Here is a 22,959-nt window from a genome sequence, read left to right on the forward strand (position 1 = left end):
GTAAATCTCACTTGACCCCGCCCAGTTGGGGGAGATCCTGTAATACACATTAATCCCACTCAGTATCCAAGGAGGGTTGAATCAAGGGCAACTGGACGTGGTTGTAGATACTTGAATAGAATAGTATTGAAATGAATACTACTGAAGTATCTACAACTAAATCCAGTTGCCCTCGATTCAACCCTCTTTGGATAACCATGACCTGGATTACTGAGAATCTTCACAGACATCTTACTAAGCATTTTGAGATGAACAACCTCAGAATGGTGTGGGAGTATGAAAAGACAGCCAGGAAAATTGCAGTCTACAGAAACCACCTACGGGTTTAACCTGAGATGCCGACAACAGACTCATATTCGAGTATCTACGACCAAATCCAGTTGCCCTTGATTCAACTCTCCTTGGATAACCATGACCCGGATGACTGAGAATCTTCACGGAAATCCTGCTCAGTGCGTGCATTTCTCTATGTGCGCATGTGTACTGAGGTGGCAGTGAAGGAGATGCTGAGAGGTGAAACTGCTGACCTGGTTTGACTCCTACTGAGAGTGTTTCTGTTGGCCTGGAACACACAGGAGCACAACAGGAGCTCCGGCGCTCACTGGCTCATCGAGGTCTGCAGGTCTCTCTCACATGCACAAATTATGAATACTTGTAGGGGGAAAAAAAATCTAACTCAACAACTAAGTTACCTTGAATGTTTCTTCAGATAAGTTGCACATAAAGAAAGAAGTTCACAGCATAATCGCAACTGTTCAATCTTTTTCCAAACTTTTATTACTGATTGTTTTCAGCTGAGTTGCTTTACGACAGCCCTGTGATGTCTGACCTGTATTCTCATGGTCTAACTCTGTTGTTGCTGATTCTGATGTCGTATTCACAAGGAGACGACTCTCGCTTTAAAGCCTCATGACCACCACAGGGCAGAAAAGGATCAAAACAAACAGCCACAACAGATCACTGGCTTCATTTATTCATCTCACTTTGCAGTTTAAATGTATTAATAGTTTTGTTTTATTAGCGTGAAGAAAAAAAAAGGTCTTTGGGGAAATAGCAGAAATGCTCCTTTTTGTCTCAGCTGGCTGGAGGGGTGTGTCAAAGGCTTGTTTGATTGACATTAGCTGACAGGCTACCGGTGTTACGCTGCACAGAACGGAGACAAAGTAGACACGCTGCTGTAGCTGCAAGTCATGAACATGACAGTGTGTCCTTAACGGGGATTTTGAAGAGCAACGACCGAACCAGCATCTAGATAATCATCTTTCTGCACCAGGTAGTCACCAACTTTGTCTGTTTGCCATTTAGCGCCGGGCAGGTAGCATAAAGCAGGTTCATCAGAGCATTTTAGCTAGAAACAGCTGCCTGTGGGGCTTTCCGAGAACTGCTGAGATTACTCAACCATACAGCTGCGGAGTTCGGTATCAATTCCCTGTGATATCAGCACTATGAGTTACTTGTTTTACATTACACGATCCTCATCCAATCGGTAATCCTAAATACTGATTAGCGCATGTGTCAGGAGGGCTTAACATTCCTAAAAGCAAATGTACAGCACATCTGTATGAACCTCATGATGAAAAAACGGCAGATGTGTGCGAGTACGCATATCTGAGTGTGTGCATGTCTTTGTCCTTGTACGTTCATATTTGTGTTCACATGAAGGTGGGTGTCAGTGTGTCCTTTGATGACATGACAGCCGTGTCTTGCAGCAAATTTCCTCTGCCAACACACACACACACACACACACACACACACACACACACACACACACAGCATTAGCTTTGCTCCTGATCTAATGCCCTATGACATCTCCCTGGTCTTGGAAAGCTGATTCTGATGATGCACTGTCAGAGCGAGCAGCATGAAGTAACCCCATACTCTCCCTCTTGACCCGCGGGGGAGAACTGAAGACAGCTAAGCTCATATTAAGCTGTCACTTCACTCACATGTAAAAACAAATGACAGAGCTTCCTCTGAGCGATCATTGTTTTCATTAGTGTTAACAATAATGTCGAACCAGAACCGATTCCCTCCTTAAAATAGCATCATATCCCATTATTGGTATCATAAAATAACCAGAATCCAAAAAATCTCATTTATTTTATTCCATAAACACCTCCATATTAAACAAAGTTGCTCCTCACGATGTATCTTTCAGTATTTTCTGTACACCTTGCACTTTCATACCTACTTGCATGCCTTCAAGTGAGCTTTTAATCATTTTTAAATGTCATGTTGCCACCTGAAAGCCAAAAGACTCAACAGGCTGACATCTGGATTCAAAGCCTGAGCGCTCGTTAAACCCTGGATGATGACTAGCTACATAAAGAATCCATCTGAAAACACTGCAGAGACCGAACGAGTGCTAAACAGTATTGAGTAAGAGTATTGATAGATTTTAAATCTATCAATATTTAATCTGAAGGGTTCTTTTTGGTCACAAAGAGCTAAAAAGAAAGGAAAGGTAACTATTATGTAGTGCTGGGTGAACTCAGTAGTCATCTCACAAAGAAAAGATACACAGTTTTCTGCACTAACCTGTCATTACTGATAAACACTGTTAGATAAATGGAGATCAAGCAAAGAAGAAAACAGCAAATGGGCTTTAATAGTAAGGTTGCACAAACAGCTTTCCTTTATAGCTGTCTGTCATCTATTGCTATAAAGCGAAAAGTGCAAAAGATTAAAAACAAGAGCGGCATAATGTTCCGCCAGTCTTCTGCATCAGTATGCATCCTTTAATAGCAAGTTGTTTTAAAACATAGTCACGTAACCGTCAGTATCAGGGGAAAGCAGAGATCTAAAGTGTAAAAGGAGGAAAGTTCTTGAGTAACAGCATTCGTGAGAATAAGTCAAAACTTCCTACATATCATGTAACAGTGGCATGGAACAAGAGAAGATAAAGACCACACAAACAATTTCAGAAGGTAAATTCCAGTGGATACGTATGTAGTCACAGGAATTTAAGGCTTAATGTCAATTTCAGTCATATCTGGCACAAGCAGGTAAACAACGTCAGGAATGAAAGACAAGCAGATAAGCACTAAACCAACATCTGGGGAAGTATTTGTTGTATTTCACGTATGCTTGCAGTCATCTTCATCCTGCAGGGGTCAACTGAAGTCCAAAAGTGTTGAAGGTCAGGCTGATTACAATCAGTCTATTTATAGAAGATCAATTCTGTGGAAAAAGAATCCCCATGAAACCCTCGACCAAAAGGGAAGTCTGTAGTCAAAATGCAGATCTAAGTGTGTTTTGCTAACCCCACATAACAGGCTCTTACGGTCTATGTTTTCATCTCCTTCAAGCTGAGTTTTATTAATTGAAGCACTTGAGCGACAGGGCTTGTCAGGATCTTAACACGTACATGCAGCTGTTGGCTGGTTTCCAAAAAGACCAAAACCTCTTGTAAGTGATATCCTCTATCAAGAGTTTAAAAAAAAAAAAAACAACTGTCTCTCCTCATGCTTTAGGCCTCGGGGGCAAGTTTTCCCTGCGCACGACAGTCAGTAGAAAACCTCAGGCTAGTTTGCTGTAGTATTTTTCACTTGAGGGGAACGGCTCAACGCTTTCTTAGTGTTTGATATCAGATGATTCTGAATGATGAACTGGCCTGGACATCCACCTGGAAGTGGGAGGAAAATCTTAGTCACAATCTGTGTCAGACTGCAAAATATCAATTTGAGGTTGTCAGACTGTGTGGTTGGATGTGTGGTGAATTGTTGCGCGATGATGCGAATAGAAAAAAAAAGTATATTACTGGAGTTAATCTTCTCTCACATTAAGTTGAGAGAAGATTAACTCCAGTAGAGGTCAATACTCCTTCCTGTCACTGAGGTTCTGAACGTCAAGTCAATGACAAAATGTTGGGATGAAATACTCCTTAAAGACAATGCTGGCAGGACATGAATAGAGACACTTCATTAGTTTGCGTCATCCATCTGTGCTGCTCATATGTTTTTAAAATGCAACAAAGTCACACGAACTTCTTTTTCGTTTCATCTCTCTCCATGGACATATTAAGGAGAACAAGTGTGTTTTACCTCTAAACTCTATTGAAAAACAGTACGTCATTTCATGTCATATTCTGATTGGTGTATTTGTAGAAATGGGTCGTAGCAGCAGTCACATTGTGTGAATTTGGGCTTGAATTTCTGAAACTGTCAGAATTTCAGGCTGACTTTGGTCGCCAAAGTCAATTGTCAACTTTCGTCTCAGACAGCCCAAAAATCGCACAGTGTAAAGGGGTCTTTAACCACTTGAGATGCCACTGAGCGAGGCGCTAAACCCTGAATGTTAAAGCAGAAAGGCTCAGGGACCAACAGTGAAATACAGCATTTGTGCTGGATAGTATCCAGGCGTAAACACTGGTGGAAAGTGAGTCACATATTATTCAAGTTTCATACGCCTACTGAAGAAGGGCGAAAGCTTTGGGAAAAGCTGAATAAATAAACCTTGAGTTTAGAGTTTTTAAACATTGTACAAGTTTCACATATTATTCATACAATTTTATTTTTTTCCTCATCATGTCATATCCTAAATGCAATGTCACAAACTGATATATTAGCCGATCTAATCCTCCAGGAAGTTTTCTCCAAAAAATTCCTTTTTTTTGGCTTTTCACACTTTACTTTCTATGGTTATTTTATAATACTCAAAACTCATTAGAATCCCTGAATTCTGTTTAGTCCAATTAGTTACGGGCCCACTCACATGATGCCATACTGTATCTCCCATCTCGATGATTTTAATGTCCTAAACCAGCTTCCTAGACCTTTAAAATAAGATCTAATAGAAATACCTGATACATGAAATAAGACACCACCCAATGCAATCAAATGAGATTCGGCAAAGAAGCCTGTCAAGCTTCAAGTATTCAACGATGCACATCACACCGGAGGAAAAAGTTATTAACGTTGTAGCATCCCGTCAGATGATCTTTTGCTAGTAGCTTCTGTCATTTCATTAAGCCAGCTAAGGATTAACTCTTGAAACCAATGGCTCATGTCAGGGGTCAAGTTTAAATTCAATACTCTTTACATTATAGGTGACAGAACATTAACTCTAGTAAAGGTCAATACTCCTTCCTGAGTCACTGAGGCACTGAATGTCAAGTCAATGACGAAATGTTGGGATGAAATATTCCTAAAAGTACAATGCTGGCAGGACATGAATAACCATTAGCATATTCTACATAAAAAAAACTTCTACAGCAAATATCTTTCCTCCTGTTCTGCTTGTCTACTTTAATAAATGAAGAGCTACAGGGAAATGAAGACGAAGTATTGCTGTGAGTTAATGTTGGCTGCTGTTCCTCCCTTCCTCTCAGTAGCACCGCCGTTCCAGTCTTGGCATCAATCACCAATGGGCAGATACGCAATCTTACTGTGCAAACAATTAAAGGCTGCTCCTCTGCACTCAAAACTACTCCGTCGTGTTGCTGTGTCGAGGATTAACCCAATATGCTTACACATTAACCCCGGAGACACACCGATGAATGGCATTCCTGAGAACTGTTTGCTAAACCGAAGGCAATAAAACACAAGAGTGGAACTACTTGTTGCTAAGATTGTTGTCTTGCTAGTTACCTTTGAACTTGGCTTGCAAAACTGCTATTTTAAACTTGACACCGATGCTAAAAACACTGGCAGCAATTCGATTTCATTGCTTAGAGAGGAAATGAAATAAATGAGTCAGTGTTTAGATTTCAATAATCTAAAATCAGCTCCGGTAGAGTGGCCATAAACTCAAAGACTTTTCAGACTTTTTTTTGCTGGTAAATAATGAAAATGTATCTGGTTATGTGGTTTTCATCCCTGGCTGTCAGAGGAATGCCCCTCTGACTTCACCTAGATGAAGAAATACCTGAGAATATGTATGCATTTCTCTGAGCGTTGCCAGGTTCTTTGTAACCGAAGCAAGTGTAAACAGCTGGTGGTTAGGTGACGTGACAGCGAGTGATACAACCCCTTATAAAATACAACAACTCTCTTGCCAATATGCAGCCAGTATTTGCCTTCCTGACTGGCAGTATTGTCCGTACAGTTGAAGGGTGTTACACAACCTTCAAGAATCCTGTTGATGTGGAAGACAAATGAGAAAACAATGTGCGGTTGTGAACTTGTCAAAGACTCTGACTGGTGTTCATTAAGTGACAAGTCCCTGAAGAAGAAAAAGAATATGAGTGGAATGTCTTGAGAGATATGAAAACAACCCCGTTTCCTTCGCAACCTGTGGCTGGGCCTCTACAACGTCTACCTTGAAAGAGTCTTTCCACTGTGCAGAAAAAAAAAAAATGGTTGTAATCACAAAAACAAGAATCTACAACTGTAACCGCTGACAGGCCACTGGTTGCCTGCAGAGAGAGAGAGAGAGAGAGAGAGAGGGAGAGAGAGAGAGAGCTCCTCTGTGCACTACATAATCCCCACGCAGCTGTACCCAAACTGCAATAAACCTCTGTATGGGGCAGACACAACTCAGGGCCAACCATAGAGACGGTTGTGGATAAGCAGTGTTGTGTAACTAATTTTACAAGCCACACAGAACCTCACATTCACAGCAAGTCTAGTTGAATATGGTAGCTGGAATCCATTTAAACAGAGCAAAGTGTTGAAACTATTAAAAAAATCCACTCTGAACACACCAGCCTAAACTGAATATATACAGATGTTATAGATCCCTTCTTATATCACCAAATTAACTAAAAAAACAATGTGAATCAGGCAGCGTTATTAGCAAGGAGGTAAATCCAAGTAATTTGAGACAAGTCTCATGTCAAGACTGAGGGAATCTTTCCATGTCAGCCACCTTGAAGCTAAAACTGATGCCTCAACAGACAGGATCTGGACTGATGAGGTCTGGGGCACAAGGTTATTATTAGAGCTTTTTTAATAAAGGTGCAGCAACTGATGTTTCAACTGATTTAAAGCATGTTTTCTGGTGAAATCCAAGTCAAACCTCCTCAAGTCAAGCCTCAAGTAAGTTAGGTGTCACAGCAGTTAAATCTAAGTCAAGTCTCCGGTGTACAGCTCTATCATCAGCAGAGCTCATTCATTAAAGCTCTGAAATTCAGTGTGTATAGTTTACCTGAAACCTACAACGTTAGCATTTTTTGCTTACCTCTAGTACAGGCCCTGCCCCCAAGATTATCTGCTCAACTCCACTGGCGAAACCTTTCTGGCTGAGAGCAGTCAGATGATGAATGAGAAAGTTTGTGCTTTGCGTTTTCCCAGAGCCACTCTCCCCGGATATAACAATGCATTGATTACTTTGTCTCTGCAGCATGGCGTGGTAAGCAACATCCGCCACTGCGTAAATATGTGGCTCCAAGTCTCCCAGTGTATGATTATCATACATCTTCACATACTTGGGATTGTATATGGGCAGGAACTTGAAGGGGTTAATGACGATGAGGATGCTTCCGACATAGGTGTAGATCTTTTCGTGGCGGAAGCGTGAGCGCAGGTTGTCCAGCAGCGAGCGCTCATTGAGCTCTGGTAGGTGGCACAGATCTGCGTGGTCGCCCTGAGATTCAGGCTGCGGAAGCAGTCCGCGCTCCACCATGCGCCTGCGCTCCTCTGTGACCTGTAGCCACATCTGGAGGCTGCCGCCATAGTGGATGGAACCATCCAGGTTCTTCAGTCGCAGGAGGAAGCGGTAATCCTCGCCGCCGGACAGGGGGCGGTGCTCCAGCGCCACGCGGGGCCAGAGCATCATCCTCTGCACGGGGCAGTCGCTGGGGTTCAGGATCCATTCTTCTCCGCCGAACTCCTTCACCTCAGCCAGAACGTAACACTTGGTGCGGTCCAGCTGCAGGCGGTCGATGACGCGTTCGATGGCCTCAGCGGCTGTGGTGGTCTTGCGAGCGCTGATCGGGCAGTAGATGGTGCCCTCAGCCAGGGCGCCTGGGTAGATGCGGACAGTGAACTCTGAGTTCTCAAAGCGCTGCCGCCGACCGAGGGTGCCCATGCCACCGACGCCACCAACGCCATCACGAGCACTCATGGCGGAGCAGGAGTTCCCATTAGCAGCGGCCCGGCACTGGCACGTCCTTCACTGGGCTGGTGGGGCGACCGATTCAAGACATTACAACTGTAAAAGAGGACAAAAAGAAGGATCAATACCCTGCAGACTTTTCACCTGTATAATATTAAAAATAACGCTTTCTTTAAGCTGCACAATAAACCAAAAATCAAAGCAGGATTTACGCTGTATATCTATGAACTGAAACAGGAAAGAAACCAAACGTCTGCCCACCATTCAATTAATCTAAGACTAGAGATTTCAACACAGCTCTCCGCAATCTGCCAGATTACGAAATTTGTCAGATTATGACACAAAGATCTCATGGGCTATTATGTAATCTACTAAAGGACCAAATTATTTTGCTGGAGCTCAACATGCATACTCATAAAGGATAAAGGATAAGTCATCAGGATCTACAGGATTACCATTAACACACATACACACTCCAGAGCACACACATAAGCTCCCCCAAACGCCAAGACCAGCAGCTGCCATCCTCTTTACTGAATACACAATCACGCCATTCACAAGTTCCCTCTTTAATACACAGTGGAGAGACATCATGGGGTGAGTGCAGGACACAGAGACAAGAAAGAGACAGAGAGAAGAGTTTAATGACTGAGCTTGTGTCCAAAACTCTGCCGCTGCTGCTGCTCTGTGATTTATTCGCTACACCGAACACACACTGGTGAAACTACAATTAATTTGACATGCGGGTGAATAAATGAAGTGATTATTTGTGCCACGTTTGACATCTTGAATGCTGCTGATGATGCATAAAATATAAAAAGGTTTATTTTGGTGATTTAAATTCATAGATTAAGATTCAATAGATCATTAACAGCTGACCTCAGAGAGAATTAAAGTCAGTAGTTTTTACAAAGGTTATATCTTAAAAGCAAAACCAATTATTCAATCCATTCATACTTTCTCAAACCATTTACAGGCCATACATTCGTATGTTTTCCCTTTCTCTTCCCCCTCTCTCTCTCAGACTTCCTTTGACTTGTTTTGGGGTTTTATTGGAATACATATAGATTTTCAATTAACTTAAAACCGGATACATGTCAAGGACATTCATAAGGAAAACAGAAACTGTAAATGTGAAACTGCATCAAAAGTCATCAAATTTTATGGAATGTTGAAGTTAAAATAAAAAAACATGAGCTCAAAAGCAAAACCCATCTCGGATAGCGTTACACTCTTATGCATTACATCATTCCAGGAGTCATTCTGTGATGTGCTGTAATTTCTCTTTATGTTGTTTATGTTGTACCCGCTTTCCCTCAACCGGTCTCGTTGACTTCTACTTCAGATCCCTCCTGTTCTCTAACTTTTTAAAGAACGACTTCCCACAAGACCAGAGAACGGGCTACAACTTGTTGCTATCAGCTGTGGCATCTTCAAGCAGGTAGAGAGAGGAATAGACCGTTTAAGTTGCAACTATTAATCAAATGTGCTGTGTTGCATTTCATTCTGGGGCCCGTTTCACCGAATCTGCAACATGCAAGCTGCGATTTGCAACACGAGATAATATCTTAAACCGTTTATTCTGACATATGTAACAAATGAAAAGGAACAACATACTTGAGGAGTGACAATCATTTGTGAAAGGGGATGCTGGCACTCTTTGAAATCTGCATGTCAGCAAATCACTTGTGTGAAATGGGCCCCTGGTCTATAAAGGGCTGCTATTAGTGCAGGAATTTGTCTATTCTATGATGGATGATTTTCCCCCGTGTGAATGCTGAGCATCTGTACCAAACAGTGAGTATCAATGATGCAATTAATATGCCGAATTAATTGTTCGGTCTGAAAAATGTCAGAAAATGTTCCCAAAGTCCACAGTGACTTCAGTCTTCAGTTCACAACCCAAAGATATTCAGTTTACTATCATAGAAGACTAAATAAACCATAAAATATTCACATCCGAGAAGCTTTTGGAAACAATCCATTGTTTTTTTTACAGACATCTACATAATTTAAGCTTCTCTTATTATCAGAATACATAAAGTAGAAAATGGATCATACTCTACATCCACTTTAAAACTGCATGACCACAGCAGAAACAGAATGAAAACAGGAAATGGAACAGGGACACATATAGCTGGTGCGCAGCGTAGAGAGAACACAGGACTCCAGCTGGGGACTGATAAAATGCTGCACCCCTGTCTGGTCATTTCCTGTCACCCCATAACCAACCCTTTCATGCCATGTGTCACCTCAGCAACTTTGATATGTGCCATACAAACACACGCACCCGGGACCTCCCCCCCCCCCTTTTCCAAATACAGACACACACACACACACACACACACCCATACAAAAGACAGCCAAACACACACACATCACCTGCTCTGACCTCGCGCACATATAGCAGTCAATCTATCTACATATGGCTGAATCCATACAAACACGGCCCGTGGCAGGTATTAACTGACTGTGATGTATGCGTTTCCCTGCCTGTGTGTGTGTGTGTGTGTTGTGGTGTGAGCGCTCATCGAGGGCCCGGCGCCTGGAACAGATGGTCAGCTCACTGCTTAAAGGATGGGGGGGGGTGGAGGGGGGGATTTAGGGTTGTGGCAGTGCTGGACAGCACATGGCCATGCTGGCTGCCTCTCTGTTTACCATCACATGAGGACAATCAACTAATGGACATCTCTATGAAATCACCCAGTGCTCTTACTAATCACATCTCCCAATAACAACTATCTCCGCTGACATCTTTCTGAAAGATTTACAAACTAACCACAGCCAAGAATGGATCAAGGTGACATAAAGGGAGATCCTGGTTCAGACTGGGGGGGATAGGATGATGAAATAGAAAGGTAGATTGGTTGGGACAAGGGAGTGAATTTTAAGCCATTACCTTAATCGATCATCAGCCACAATAATGATCATAAATCTATTTTCACAAATCATTTATCACAATTAAAGCGTTTAACGGTTATCATGTATTCGAATCAAGAATAAACACAAGTAATTTATTTGAGCAACAAATCACAAAGTACAAAATAACACAGAGCTATTATTCAACAAATTGCCACAAAGAATTTAAAAGATTTTAAAAGATTGCAGATTATGCGAGAATTACAGTCGTTTCTGGAGGACTGAACTCTGATGAGACTAAACATGCAGGGAACTTAAAGCCTATGTATCCTTGTATCAACAAGTGCTGTAGTCTACAAACACAGATCATCAGGTATAAAGATAAAATGTGCTGCTCTCGATCGACATCACTCATGCAGAGGATATTGTTACAAGGAAGAAATGGTAAAAGAAAGAGTTGTTGACATTCACTTAATTTTAATCAGGAAAAAAATACCACAAATGCAAATGCTTTTTATTTTTATTTTATTCTAATGAGACTTGGGTTACTTTTGGAGATACCCTCATAGGGAGCCACAGCTGCCTGCTGTGGCCGAAAGCGACTGAGTAGCAGTCAAACGAATTTTTAACAGTGATGAATCAACAATCAGTCATTAACATGTGTATTTGGACACTCTTAGAGCCTGGTACTACTGTGTGCAAGAATAAACATTATTTTAGATAACATACTGTATATGCTATTAATTATTTAGGCCTATATGTTCTGTAACAGCACAACACTGGGAACTGGAATAGAAATAATAACTGACTGTGAAAGGTCAAAAATGATACAAAAAATGTTTAAAAAGAGAGAAAAATCACAATTGTTGCACTTTTTTTTAGATAAATAAAATGTTCTGCCCAAAAAAAAAAGTAACAGCCACTCTGCTGCTGAAAGTATCCTTAGAGTGAGAAGCAACAGAGTGAGCAAAGAAGAAGAAAGCATGTTTGAAGCATGATGTCATACCACCTAAAGTGTGTGCGCGTGTGTCTGTGTGTGTGTGCACATTTTATTAAAAAAAAAAAGGTTCGATGGAGATGAGCCTGAGGTTCGTGCCTTGGAGGGAGTGACGAGGCAGACGGAGCTCAGCTGGAGGAAACCTGCGGTGGCCTCTTCTCGTTTCTGTTCTCCCCAAAACGACTGAACCAGAAGCGGATCTGGTTACATCACCTGAATGGTCAGAGATTACAGTAGGAATCGCAGTCAAGTAATCTGACCTGAAATCTGTTTGAGGCGACTTTTCACAAGACATAACACATCCCCCCCCCTACCGCATCACCAACCTCCGCTAAGATACCAGCGACCAGTGAAGCCAAAATTCATACAAACCAAATTCTGGATGTGGAAAACACACAAGACGTGTGTTCTTGCTTTGAGCTTTTCTAAAGGTAAACTCAGGTCAGATGCTATCAGAGTTCACCAAAGTGAAGAGTAATGTTGGAATGTATCTGTACTTTGATCTGTGGCTTTACACGACCTGTGATGAAAATGCATTTAACAGGATATCAGATTTTCAGACTGTAGCAAATCTCTTTTAACATCTCGGTGACCATCTGTTTTTTTAACAAACAACTTGTTTTTTTGTTTTGTTTTTGTACATCTCAAGATGTAGATAGAATTTATGAACTTAAGATGCTCACGAGTTTACATATTTTACTTTAACAGATATCGAATCATTCGAAGAAACATCCGCACTATTTGCATTCTTTCTGTAACCAGTTTTGGAGGTTCCCCCTCTGACAGGACTCACAACCATGTGAGCCAGATGCTTCAATGGCTGCCATTGTTGGGAGAGGAGTGAAGGATCAAGTTTGGTCAGCTTTCTGCAATGTGGAGTCATCTTTCTGAAAGACTGTGTGTGTGTGTGTGTGTGTGCGTGTGCATGTGTGTCACTGTCATCAAGGCTAAGCTTGTGTATTCAGAGCTCATAATGTTGTGGTGGCTCTTTATTATACCTTCAGCCACTGGGAATTTGTATGCATAACACTAAGGTGTGTGAGTTGGCACTGGACTGTGAACTCTCACATCTAGTCTACACGTTTTTCAGGATTCATTTGTGGATGTGACAGCTCTATAGTGTCAAATTCAGCTGCTATGTTCACACTGTTACTTTATCGCTGTTGTACATTCGGTTCCTCCTCGATTTAGAAGCGATTTTGCAGTCAGGTGTTGCTAAAAAACTTTAGCTCGGATCTATGAACGCACTGGAGGCACTGGAGTAAAGGCTGAACAGTCACTCCTTAAACACCACTGGCATGACCCACTGACAACCACGCAACCCTTTTCAGTTAAGAGTTTAAGTCAAAGTCCGAGATGTTTTATGACGTTTTTTTATTGTCGGAAAACAAAAACATTTAACCAACAGAGCAGAGATACTGACAATGTTTTTAAGTTACCACATAAACCTTTAATTAGGAAGCTTAGGGCCAACATAGCTGTGTCATCTTGTATTTACCCATTTTATTACCATTTTAAGGCATATTTGGCCATATTGATTGTAATAGCTTATAATGATTATGATCTTTACACCCCTTGGTTTATTTGTCAACAGAACAGCTAAAAAAAAAAAGTAGAAAAGATTTTTAGCTAATTTAAGGGACAATTAGTGTTTTGGTCAAAGATGAATTGATATGATGTTTTTGGTGATTTGTTTTAATTTACACCATTAGATGATAGAGCAATGAAAATAATATATTATGACCATGATCATGAAATTAATTGTATTTTTATTTTATATGGTGTTTTTTGATGTAGTTGCAGTTTTTAATCGCTGAAGCTTGTCGTTCTCCGAATTCCTTTTTTAATACCCGGTAACGAGATGGTGTGCTTATAAGAGAATGTGCATGCTTTGTTTACTGGTGTCAACTTCTATCGCATGTGTGAAATAAAGTGCTAATTATGGTAGTGCATTACAGTTCAGATAAAACACAGATAAGGTACAGATAACCAGACTGTTATGTAGCACACATACCACACAGAAACTAATTTCCCCTGCTTTTAATAGGGCTACACTGCCTTCAAAAAAACACGCCCAACCCCCTCACTGTCACAGGCACAGGAAATTGCACTTCAGACATAAAACACAAACAGTACAACCAGTCATAAAACCAACTGTAAACTGTGAGCTGTGAATTTTCTGAAGAATGCACTTTGATTTGTCATATGGTACATATACTGTGAGTGCTACAAATAAAATATAACGCCTGCAGCATTTCCAGTAAAGGACTTCCTCAAGTGTTATGTGTGGAGCGTGTGATGATTGGTTCCTATGTTTAAACTTGTAGTCTCTATTGGGTCTGGTGAAAATGTATCCTCAAGTGTCATAACTGGGTAAAGTAGGAACTAAGAAGCCTGCAGGCATTCAACAGGAACCTGTTCTCTAGTAAACATAGCTAGCAAGATAATATTTGAAGAACTTAATGTCCCCCAAATCACTGTGCTTCACTAATAAATATGTGAATTTGTTCTTCTACCATACACCATGCACACACTTAAATAAATCTGTTTACTCCATTTTTACCACATTTACAGTACATACCATCTTCAACTGAGTGACGTCTTTAGAATAAATGTACGTCTACCTGGATGAAAGCTGAAAGTCTGTGTGAAGGAAAATCTGAGACGTCGTTTCAAACACATTATATTATATATATGTTAGAAAATAATTGATGAAAACATGTGAAAAGACTGAACCATGTAGTACTGATGTGTGGACTTATATCGTTAAACTGTTTTTCACCATTTTTGTGTTCAGGATTTTTTGGGCGGACCTGAAATCATGGCTCGATGACGCAGTGGAGCCATATTTTGCGTGACCCCTCCCGCGCATTAGCATGGTTCTCTCACTTCTATAGTGAAGCCTGTTAGAGGGCTACACATGTACTAATAGTACCATCCAGGTTACACCGAGTACTTCTACAAACTTTCATCGAAGATAACTGGGATTCACGGATAATCCGCTGTTACTGGTGAACGGGGCCGTTTTCCGTCAACGGAGGCGCTCGAGGAGTTATTTCAAACCTAGCTTAAAGCGTCCCTAGATGGGTAGAGTCGGTGTGAAAGCCCCGCCGGCCGGCCTCCAGCTTCAGCTCCAGCACCGGCTGTTCAGAGGTGGGGAGGTCCCTGGCCAGAGGGAGCGTTTGCTGGGCAGCACTTCACCAAAAAGCACAGTGTGAGAGGCTTTTGCTCCAAGGGTGACGGCCACAATGAAGCAGAGAAGTGAGTAACGTCAACACCAAACTTTTAAAATATCATCCATGTGGCTTGTCTTACACCTACAAACAAGGTCTATTTTAAATTGTGTATTTTTGTATAATTGTTGTCAAATTACTCTCGACTGAGGCCTGACCACTAAGTCAGAATCATCAAACACAATCAAAACAGTGTTTCAAAAATGGATGAAAGGCTGAGGGAGAAAAATGTCATTCAACAACAACAACAACAACAACAACAACATAAGCCTTCACAGACACTCAGGAGTTGTGAAGTAGTAATAAGAAGCTAAATTTCTGTCGCCTTTAACTTTCTCTTCTAACATTCGCTGAATGCAACATCTCAGTTTAATACCAATTGCAGATGTTTGGGTTTTAGACTGTTGGGTGGACAGGACGAGCAATTTGAAGACGTCATTTTGAATTAGATTTCTCTACTTCATCACTCAACTTATGGTTGCATCTCTACACTACACTTCTCCTCTTTTCAGTGAAGTCATAACCTCAGACTGCAGAAGAAGTAGCCCAGCTGTAGTACGGAAGGATCGGAGGGTCAGCTGATTGATGCGGCAGTGGACGTGCCATACGAGCACCGACGTGTTCAGCAAACATAAACACACACACACACACACACACATATATGCACATGTATATAATTACAGGTCACCATTCCCTGCACCCAAATGTATCAATGTGTAACACAACTCTGCCTCTGCACTGTCCTACAGAAATAGTTCACCTTCAGCCTGGAGGCAACACTGTAGCTCACAGAGAGAGAGGCCTTGACCTTGTCAGCCGCAGAGCTACAATTCTCCGGCTTGTTTGGCCCCTGGAGAAACTACTGGAATAGCATTATAGCAGAGGAAACAGAGAGCTGCAGAGTCGACGCGCTGCTGATCGGTCGATTAATCGATTACTTGATAAACTGATAATTTAACTCATTTATATTTAAGGAAAAATGCCAAACATTTGCTGGTTGCAGTGTCTTCTTTTGAGATTTACTACTTGTCTCTGTTTTTATATCATTGTAAACTATAAATATTCAGGTTTTAAACTGCTGGGTGGACAAAACAAGTAATTTGAAGATGTCATCTTGGACTCTTGGAAATTGTAACGGGCATTTTTCACTATTTTCTGACACTATGCAAACTAGAGCAGTGGTTTGCAATCTTTTTGGCTTATTAACCCTTAAAATGAAACAATGTCAAAGGTTATAGCTTCACTGTGCGCAGTTGAACCATATTTCCTTCGCAGACTGTTTAACTGAAGGACTTTTTAGAGGCCTTAAATGTATCTAGTATTTCACAAGACAATGGAAACAACTGTAGTAAAGTAAGAGTCATTATAACCTGTGCAAGCAACGATGAAATAAAGCTACTGGGTTATTGTGGAGCCTTATTCCACAGTAACTAACTTACAATATATCTAATGTGATTTTTTATCTTATTATACACAGATAACCATTTCCTTTGAAGATGAGAACATGACATGGGACTATTCCAATAAGTCTGCCCAAAAGTGAACGGTTGACAGAGGTTAAATCTTTTCTAGACTGTGTGGTAAATTGACTGTAACATGAGGATATGGCACAGCAGCCTACTGTAACCTCTCCCTGTATTTAACTCCAGGGTGAATGACCATGTTTGGCACTAATTTAGGCAAATGGAAAACGAGGAGTGCAGAGATGCCAATGTTGTAGTCAGCGTCTTTAACGTTTTTCGGTTTTGGAGGTTTTGTCAAAATTGCACTTATGCAAATGCTTCTTCCAAGCTCAGATGTGTAGACTGAGCTCATTGCTCCAGAACATGGACTTTTTTTTTTTTTTTTTTTTTTTTAGGAATGACAGCACCAGCACATTTCGCTAACACAGGAAATATTTTCTCAGAGCAGCTTATTGAGTGCTTGCAGTGTCTGAAAGTAGCTCCACATTTTCAGATGGGTTTTTAAATTCACTGCCTTTATTTTGAATTCTAGTTTCTAGTAGATTAAGAAAGTTTTTCCTGATATTCAAGAACAACACTGGAATCTAGTGCAGATGTTCACATCTGGAGGTAGGAGAGATAAATAGGAGAAGTCAGAAGATAATTAAAAGGGAAAAGAAAGAAAAGTATTATGTTTATTTTTTACTATCTTTTCTCCTGTTGGAGCTTTTTCCTTGTACACTACTGGATACTTTCACCTCTTCTGACCTCTAAAATTCCTTCAAATTAAACAATCTGAGGAGAAGAAATCCCTCTTTGGTTGAACCGCACACAACTCGTGTCCACGCTACGGCCAGAACCTGTGATGAGAGGTCACCAGCACGCATTACTTAATTTTAAGGGCTCGCATGCTCAAAAATAATTAGGAACCTGTGATCATGTCTGATCAATTTGAAAGTAGATCAACAGGAAATTAATCGCAAACTATTCTGATAATCAATCCCAAATTCTCTGATTCCAGCTTCCTCAAATGAGAATATTTTCTGTTTTATTTAGTCTTTTATGATAGTAAACTGAATATCTTTGGGTTTTTGAGAGTGGTTGACATTTTCCACCATGTTCAGATGTTTTATAGACCAAACAACTGATCGATTAATGGAGAAAATAGTCAACAGATTGATCGATAATGAAAATAATCTCTAGTTGCTGCCCTATTTCACAGCCATGGATGTTTCTTACATGTAAACAAGACAAGTCTAAAACAATTAGAGCAGTATTATCTGTTGATAAATGCACCAATAAAGCTGTAATATCTAGTTGACCTACATTTACCACTCTGATGAACCATTACAGAGGACTAGGTCAAGGTGAATTTCAGGGAGTGGAGGTGAATTAATGAAAGCCCAGAAGGGAAACTTGCTTTTTCTCTGCTGACAGTAATACAGTTTCAGGGCCTGCAGTGAAACACCACCTTTACTACCACTAAAGCATATTCTGCACTCACTCACACAGCTCTCAAGTTTTATCTGTCTGTTTCTCTGTGTGTCTCCGTCTGACAGAAATATTCAGAGAGCCAGGAAGAGTGAGAAAAGAGAATGAACCCAGAGGGAAAAGGAGTCTGAAACTCACAGAAAGAGACTGAATTTAGAGAATGAAGGGAATATAGAGAGACAGAGGCAGACAGAGAGAGAGAGACACACACTCATAGACAAGACAAGAGGATGTCAAGTTTCCTGAAATCTAAGCTGCGGGAAAGTGAGTCAAAGCAGAATAAGGGAAGTAGAGAGAGAGCAATGAAAGAGAGGAAGACTGACGACCTCGTCCAGCTTCAGAATGATGAAACATCACTACGTCTCCTGTATTTTCACTCTTCTGGCTCCTCCATCCTCAGATCAGTTCAATATTATGCCAAATAACCAGCTTATTCCACCATTTCAGCTATAAATAGCTCTGATCTGAGAGTTTACTGACAGTTATGTCCATGAATCACACAACAGATGCTTCTTGACCTTTCCTTCCATTTCATCACGACGTTGATTCACCTTAAAGCAGAAGAATTAGATGATTTGTAATCTTATATCAGACTAAATTTCATTGACCAGCAATTTACATTTTTAAACAGTACAAGTACCACTGTTCATTAAGATAAATGTCAAAACACATGATAGAGGATGTGATTATTACTGGATTTGGGTTTCAGCACGTTAAAAAGGGACATTACCAGTGGTTTCTACTGGATTTTGTTGTATGCATTTCTCCCGCAATTCCAGAAAGCCACTGGTTTCCAATTCATCATTCAAGTCAGTTTGCAAGAAAAATGTTTGAGGCTCCCGGCTTCTATAACATGAGGATTTGCTGCCTTAGAATATAGTAAACGGAATACCTTTGTCTTGTGGGCTGTTAGACAAAAAAAGCAATTTGAAGATGTCTCACACTATTTTTATAGATCAAATGATCAATCGACTGTACAAGAAAAAAAATCATCACTTGCAGCCCTACTATTAGCACAATCTTGAAACTGGCTTGAGTGGTATAATCCGTCACAGTGAGCATCAAATTTGCATAATCTTTTCTCAGTTTTACATTACTGTTGCATGCTAAAGTAGTTCAAGTGCAGACTGATCGGAAAAATCTGCATAGCATTATCTCATAATGTTAAAATAACTGACAAAAAGGGGTGCAGACTTGATGTTCATTGACGGATTATGAAGTTTCAACAGTCTGCTGATAGATTTTAAAACTGAATACTGTAGAAATGAATGGATGGCTGCCTCTAAAGGTGGGACTAATTCAGATTTCTAAAACTGTATAGCATGTAGGGCTTCAACTAATGATGTTTTTCGTTATCAATTAATCTAATGATTACTTTCTCTCTTAAGCGTTTTGTCTATAAAATGTCAGAAAACTGTCAAAATGGCGATTAGAACTTTTCAGAGTCAAAAGTGAAACCTTCAGACCAACAGCCTAAACCACCAAAATATTCAGTTGACTACCATGTATGACAAAGAAAAGCATGAAATCATCACATTTGAGAAGTTGAAACCAGCTAAATAAAAAAAAAGAATGATTTAATCACTTATCAACTGATCGATTCATAGACGACTCGTTGTACTTCTAATAGCATGCATTTGGAAATGGTCAACAAAAATGTAAAGCATGAATGATTTGTAGTTAACGAGCTGCAAACTGTAAAAACATTGGCATGATCCTTTAAATCTTTTATTATTTATCTTAGCTTTAAATTCATTTACTTATTCATTAATTTATTTACTGAGGGAACAGATGTTTTATCAGCTTGAGTCACTAAAATCAATCGATCAATAAAAAAACTACAACGTCTTGGCTTTTGTGCTGTTCGTATCTTACATTATAAGTGTGTAATCAAGACACTTGAGTCAATGCGGCCGGGGGCCGGGCTGGAACCAGTCCACGCTGGAATCACTGTCCACACCATAATTAAAAATGACTGAAGGCCTCTTAGGCTCGTCTGTGCACACAGCGGAGGATAACTGTGGCCGGTCAGTCTGAATGAAGCACTATGTCTACACCGACTCCCTCCGCATTCCACCGGCCGAACACCAACAGGTGACACGACTGACGCGAAAAATATGACACCGCCTCCCCGAGAACGTGAGGACCTGTTTTTGGAGGAAGTGCCATGTGTGTTTGCTAAATTAAGAGCCTAACTTTGCCATGGGGGGACTATTATTGTTATTGCCTGGAGTAGGCTGGAGAGAGTGAAGGGAGAAGGCAGAGGAAGGAAATTAACATTGAGTACTGCAGGAGTCCCAAGGACAACATTATTAAAAAAACATCAACTGCATGCTACTGTGTGCTCTCATATCTACAACCTCTGCAACTTCTGTACCTATAATGTGTATCTTTTTCTGCTTTTTGCACTGACTCAGTATTTTAAAGACATTTTTCGGACATTCACAGAAAAGAACATAGTAGCAAATGTTCTTTATTCAAACAGTTTCAGTCAAAGTTTTAATGTATCTTCAGGTTCAGACGAAAACCAACAAATGCAAAGTGCAAGGTTAAGTCGAAATCTCGTAAAGACTGCTAGATTTATTTTAATGGATTCTCATAAAAGGCAAAAAGGCTGAAAGAAATGGGAACAAGGTCTTTTCCACATACACACACACACACACACACAAGTTGCAATGTACTTTCACATTTCTAGTAAACCTCTGATGTTTGTTGTGACAAGCGGATGTCATGTCGAGTTTTAGATTTACTTTGCCGGTAGTAGCTGGTAATGATGACTCCATACAACCGGACGCTGGACTATTGTGGGCTGCTGTGAAGAATGACAAATAACAAAATATGCGACTGGGGGGTTTCTATGAAAAGAGCGCTAGAAAGAGTGGCTGTAAACAGCACCACTCCTCTGTTGTCGCCATGGAGAATTCCACTTCCTGTGTCCACTCCCAGGACAATGACAGCGGCGTTGGGTGAGACAGGAAGTATAGCTCATAGGGCTTCAACATAACAACACCATCAGAGCATTGTTAATACATTTATAGACAGTATTTGACCTTCTAGAAAACAGGACAATGTAGAGCCTCGAATGCTTGTTCATCTTTAAACATTCGAGTTAGTTTTTAAATGCGGGTAGAAAAAGCAGCATTCAAGACTTCACATCCAGCCAACTTGAAGGAAAACAATAAACTTACGGCACCACATACAAACAACAACAACAACAACAACAACAACAACAACAACGGGTGCAAGTGAGGAGTAACAAAGCCAGTTTTGTGCAGAAAACCAGTGTTTAAGAAGAAGGTTTTCCCGCAATGCAACACAACCAGTCATGTGACATTTTAGGCACTCACAGACGGTCACACAGTGGGGACTGGTGTGACTAGGCTGCGGACTCCACAGTGTTTACCACTAATGTCTTTTCTTAGAAACATGCAAAACTAATTCCTGCAATTAGTATTTGGCTGCACTGAGAAAATACATAAAACACCCCATGAAAACAGTCTGGTTATCTGGCCGCCAGAGATTTCATCTGAGCCTTAACGCCGGACGACATTTTTTGTCCTGTTTCTAGAGTCCAGACGAAGCGGATGAGACGGCCGTGTCAGCTGATCCTGAAACACCTGCTTCCAAAACCTGTTGCCTCTCCAGCAGTTACGTCTCCAGTAACTCAGCTCTCTGCTGTCTTCAACCAGCCTTTACTCTAAACTATGCACATGTAATGTAACTCTGTCTGCCTCCTGCTCATTCTGGTATAAATATCTTGGAGATCAGGCCTTTTTTCTTTTTTTTTTTTTTTATCCCCCCAACCTGTGTATTCATGTATCTTATCCAAGGAAAGCACGTAGACACAGATCCGTGCTGCCGGTGATGTCAGAGTGAAACAAAAGAGCGGTTCAGCATTAGTCAAAGCCATGAAACTAAATAGCTGTGAGCTAATGCTTAATGTCCCAATGTTATCAGCAGCCAGTTTAGCATAGGTTTATACAAAGGAACAGTTAGTCATTGTAATGAATGGCGTCGGTGCATAATAAAACAACTGCACAATTACTGTGAAAATAATGACAAAGATCAAATCTAAGATGTCACTACTTGCTCCATGCATCAGTGTTATTTTAAATGTAATCAGTGAGATATTTTGTTTTTCTAATGTTTTTCTGTGACATCCTGTGTTCTTCATATTGGAAGAGGCTGGTTTGCCTTGTCGTGTATGACTATGAGTCTAAAACAAGACTCTTGCTTTTGGACCAACCTCACATTTACATTTTATTGTTTTAGAGAGTGGAAAATGTTTTCCATTCAGACTCCATTCTAGCTCTGGAAATATCAATATGAGGCTGCTACAGTCTACATTTGGCTGGTGGAGTAGGAAAAGTACACCATCCCACAATAAAATGGGCCAGGCGCATCATCAACAGCTGCTTTAAAAGCATAAAGTGTTTAAGTTTAATGTTGCTCTGGGAAAATTATGTCCGGTGATTTATATTTTGACTTTTATATTCTAAAACACAGCAGAAAGGCTTTTAAATCTCAGCGTATTTGGACTGTGGTACAAATTTGCCAACTTTATTAACACCCATAAACTGCTGCTAAAAAAAGGATCACACATAAATGCCAACTGAAACAACTGCATGACACATGCATGTGAGAAGCAACACTGACATATGCTGCTTGGCATGAATATGAAAGCAAAGAAAGACCCATAACTGGCGTCTTAAAAAGTTAAATATTCCCAGCAAGGTGCTAAAAACTGTATAATTGACCAGACTGGTCCAAATCTACTGTAGGAAGAGGAGGGAGGAGAAGAGGAAGACTAGGAGGTATCATTGACCTGGATTATGCACACTCCATTTCCCCCTCAGAATAGGAGTCTGTTGGGCCAAACGGACCCATTCAGCTGCCCCTTGCCTGGGGGAAAGACAGTACTGAGGAGCAGCCAGGGCATCGG

The 22,959-nt window shown here is 40.7% G+C and overlaps 1 protein-coding gene across 6 annotated transcripts in view; it reads right to left on the reverse strand.

Moving 5' to 3' along the window:
* The window catches only part of myo9aa (myosin IXAa), a 110,753-nt gene that overhangs the window by 78,190 nt on the left and 9,604 nt on the right, over positions 1-22,959 (reverse strand). For all 6 annotated transcript variants that reach the window (XM_067581559.1, XM_067581494.1, XM_067581648.1 and 3 more), the window contains exon 2: positions 7,120-8,091. In XM_067581559.1, the coding sequence (XP_067437660.1) occupies positions 7,120-8,004 (885 nt within the window). In that variant the 5' untranslated portion in view covers positions 8,005-8,091. The remainder of the gene's footprint in view (positions 1-7,119; positions 8,092-22,959) is intronic.

The sequence above is a fragment of the Thunnus thynnus genome, chromosome 1 (genome assembly GCF_963924715.1).
Source record: "Thunnus thynnus chromosome 1, fThuThy2.1, whole genome shotgun sequence".
Taxonomy (NCBI): Eukaryota; Metazoa; Chordata; class Actinopteri; order Scombriformes; family Scombridae; genus Thunnus; species Thunnus thynnus.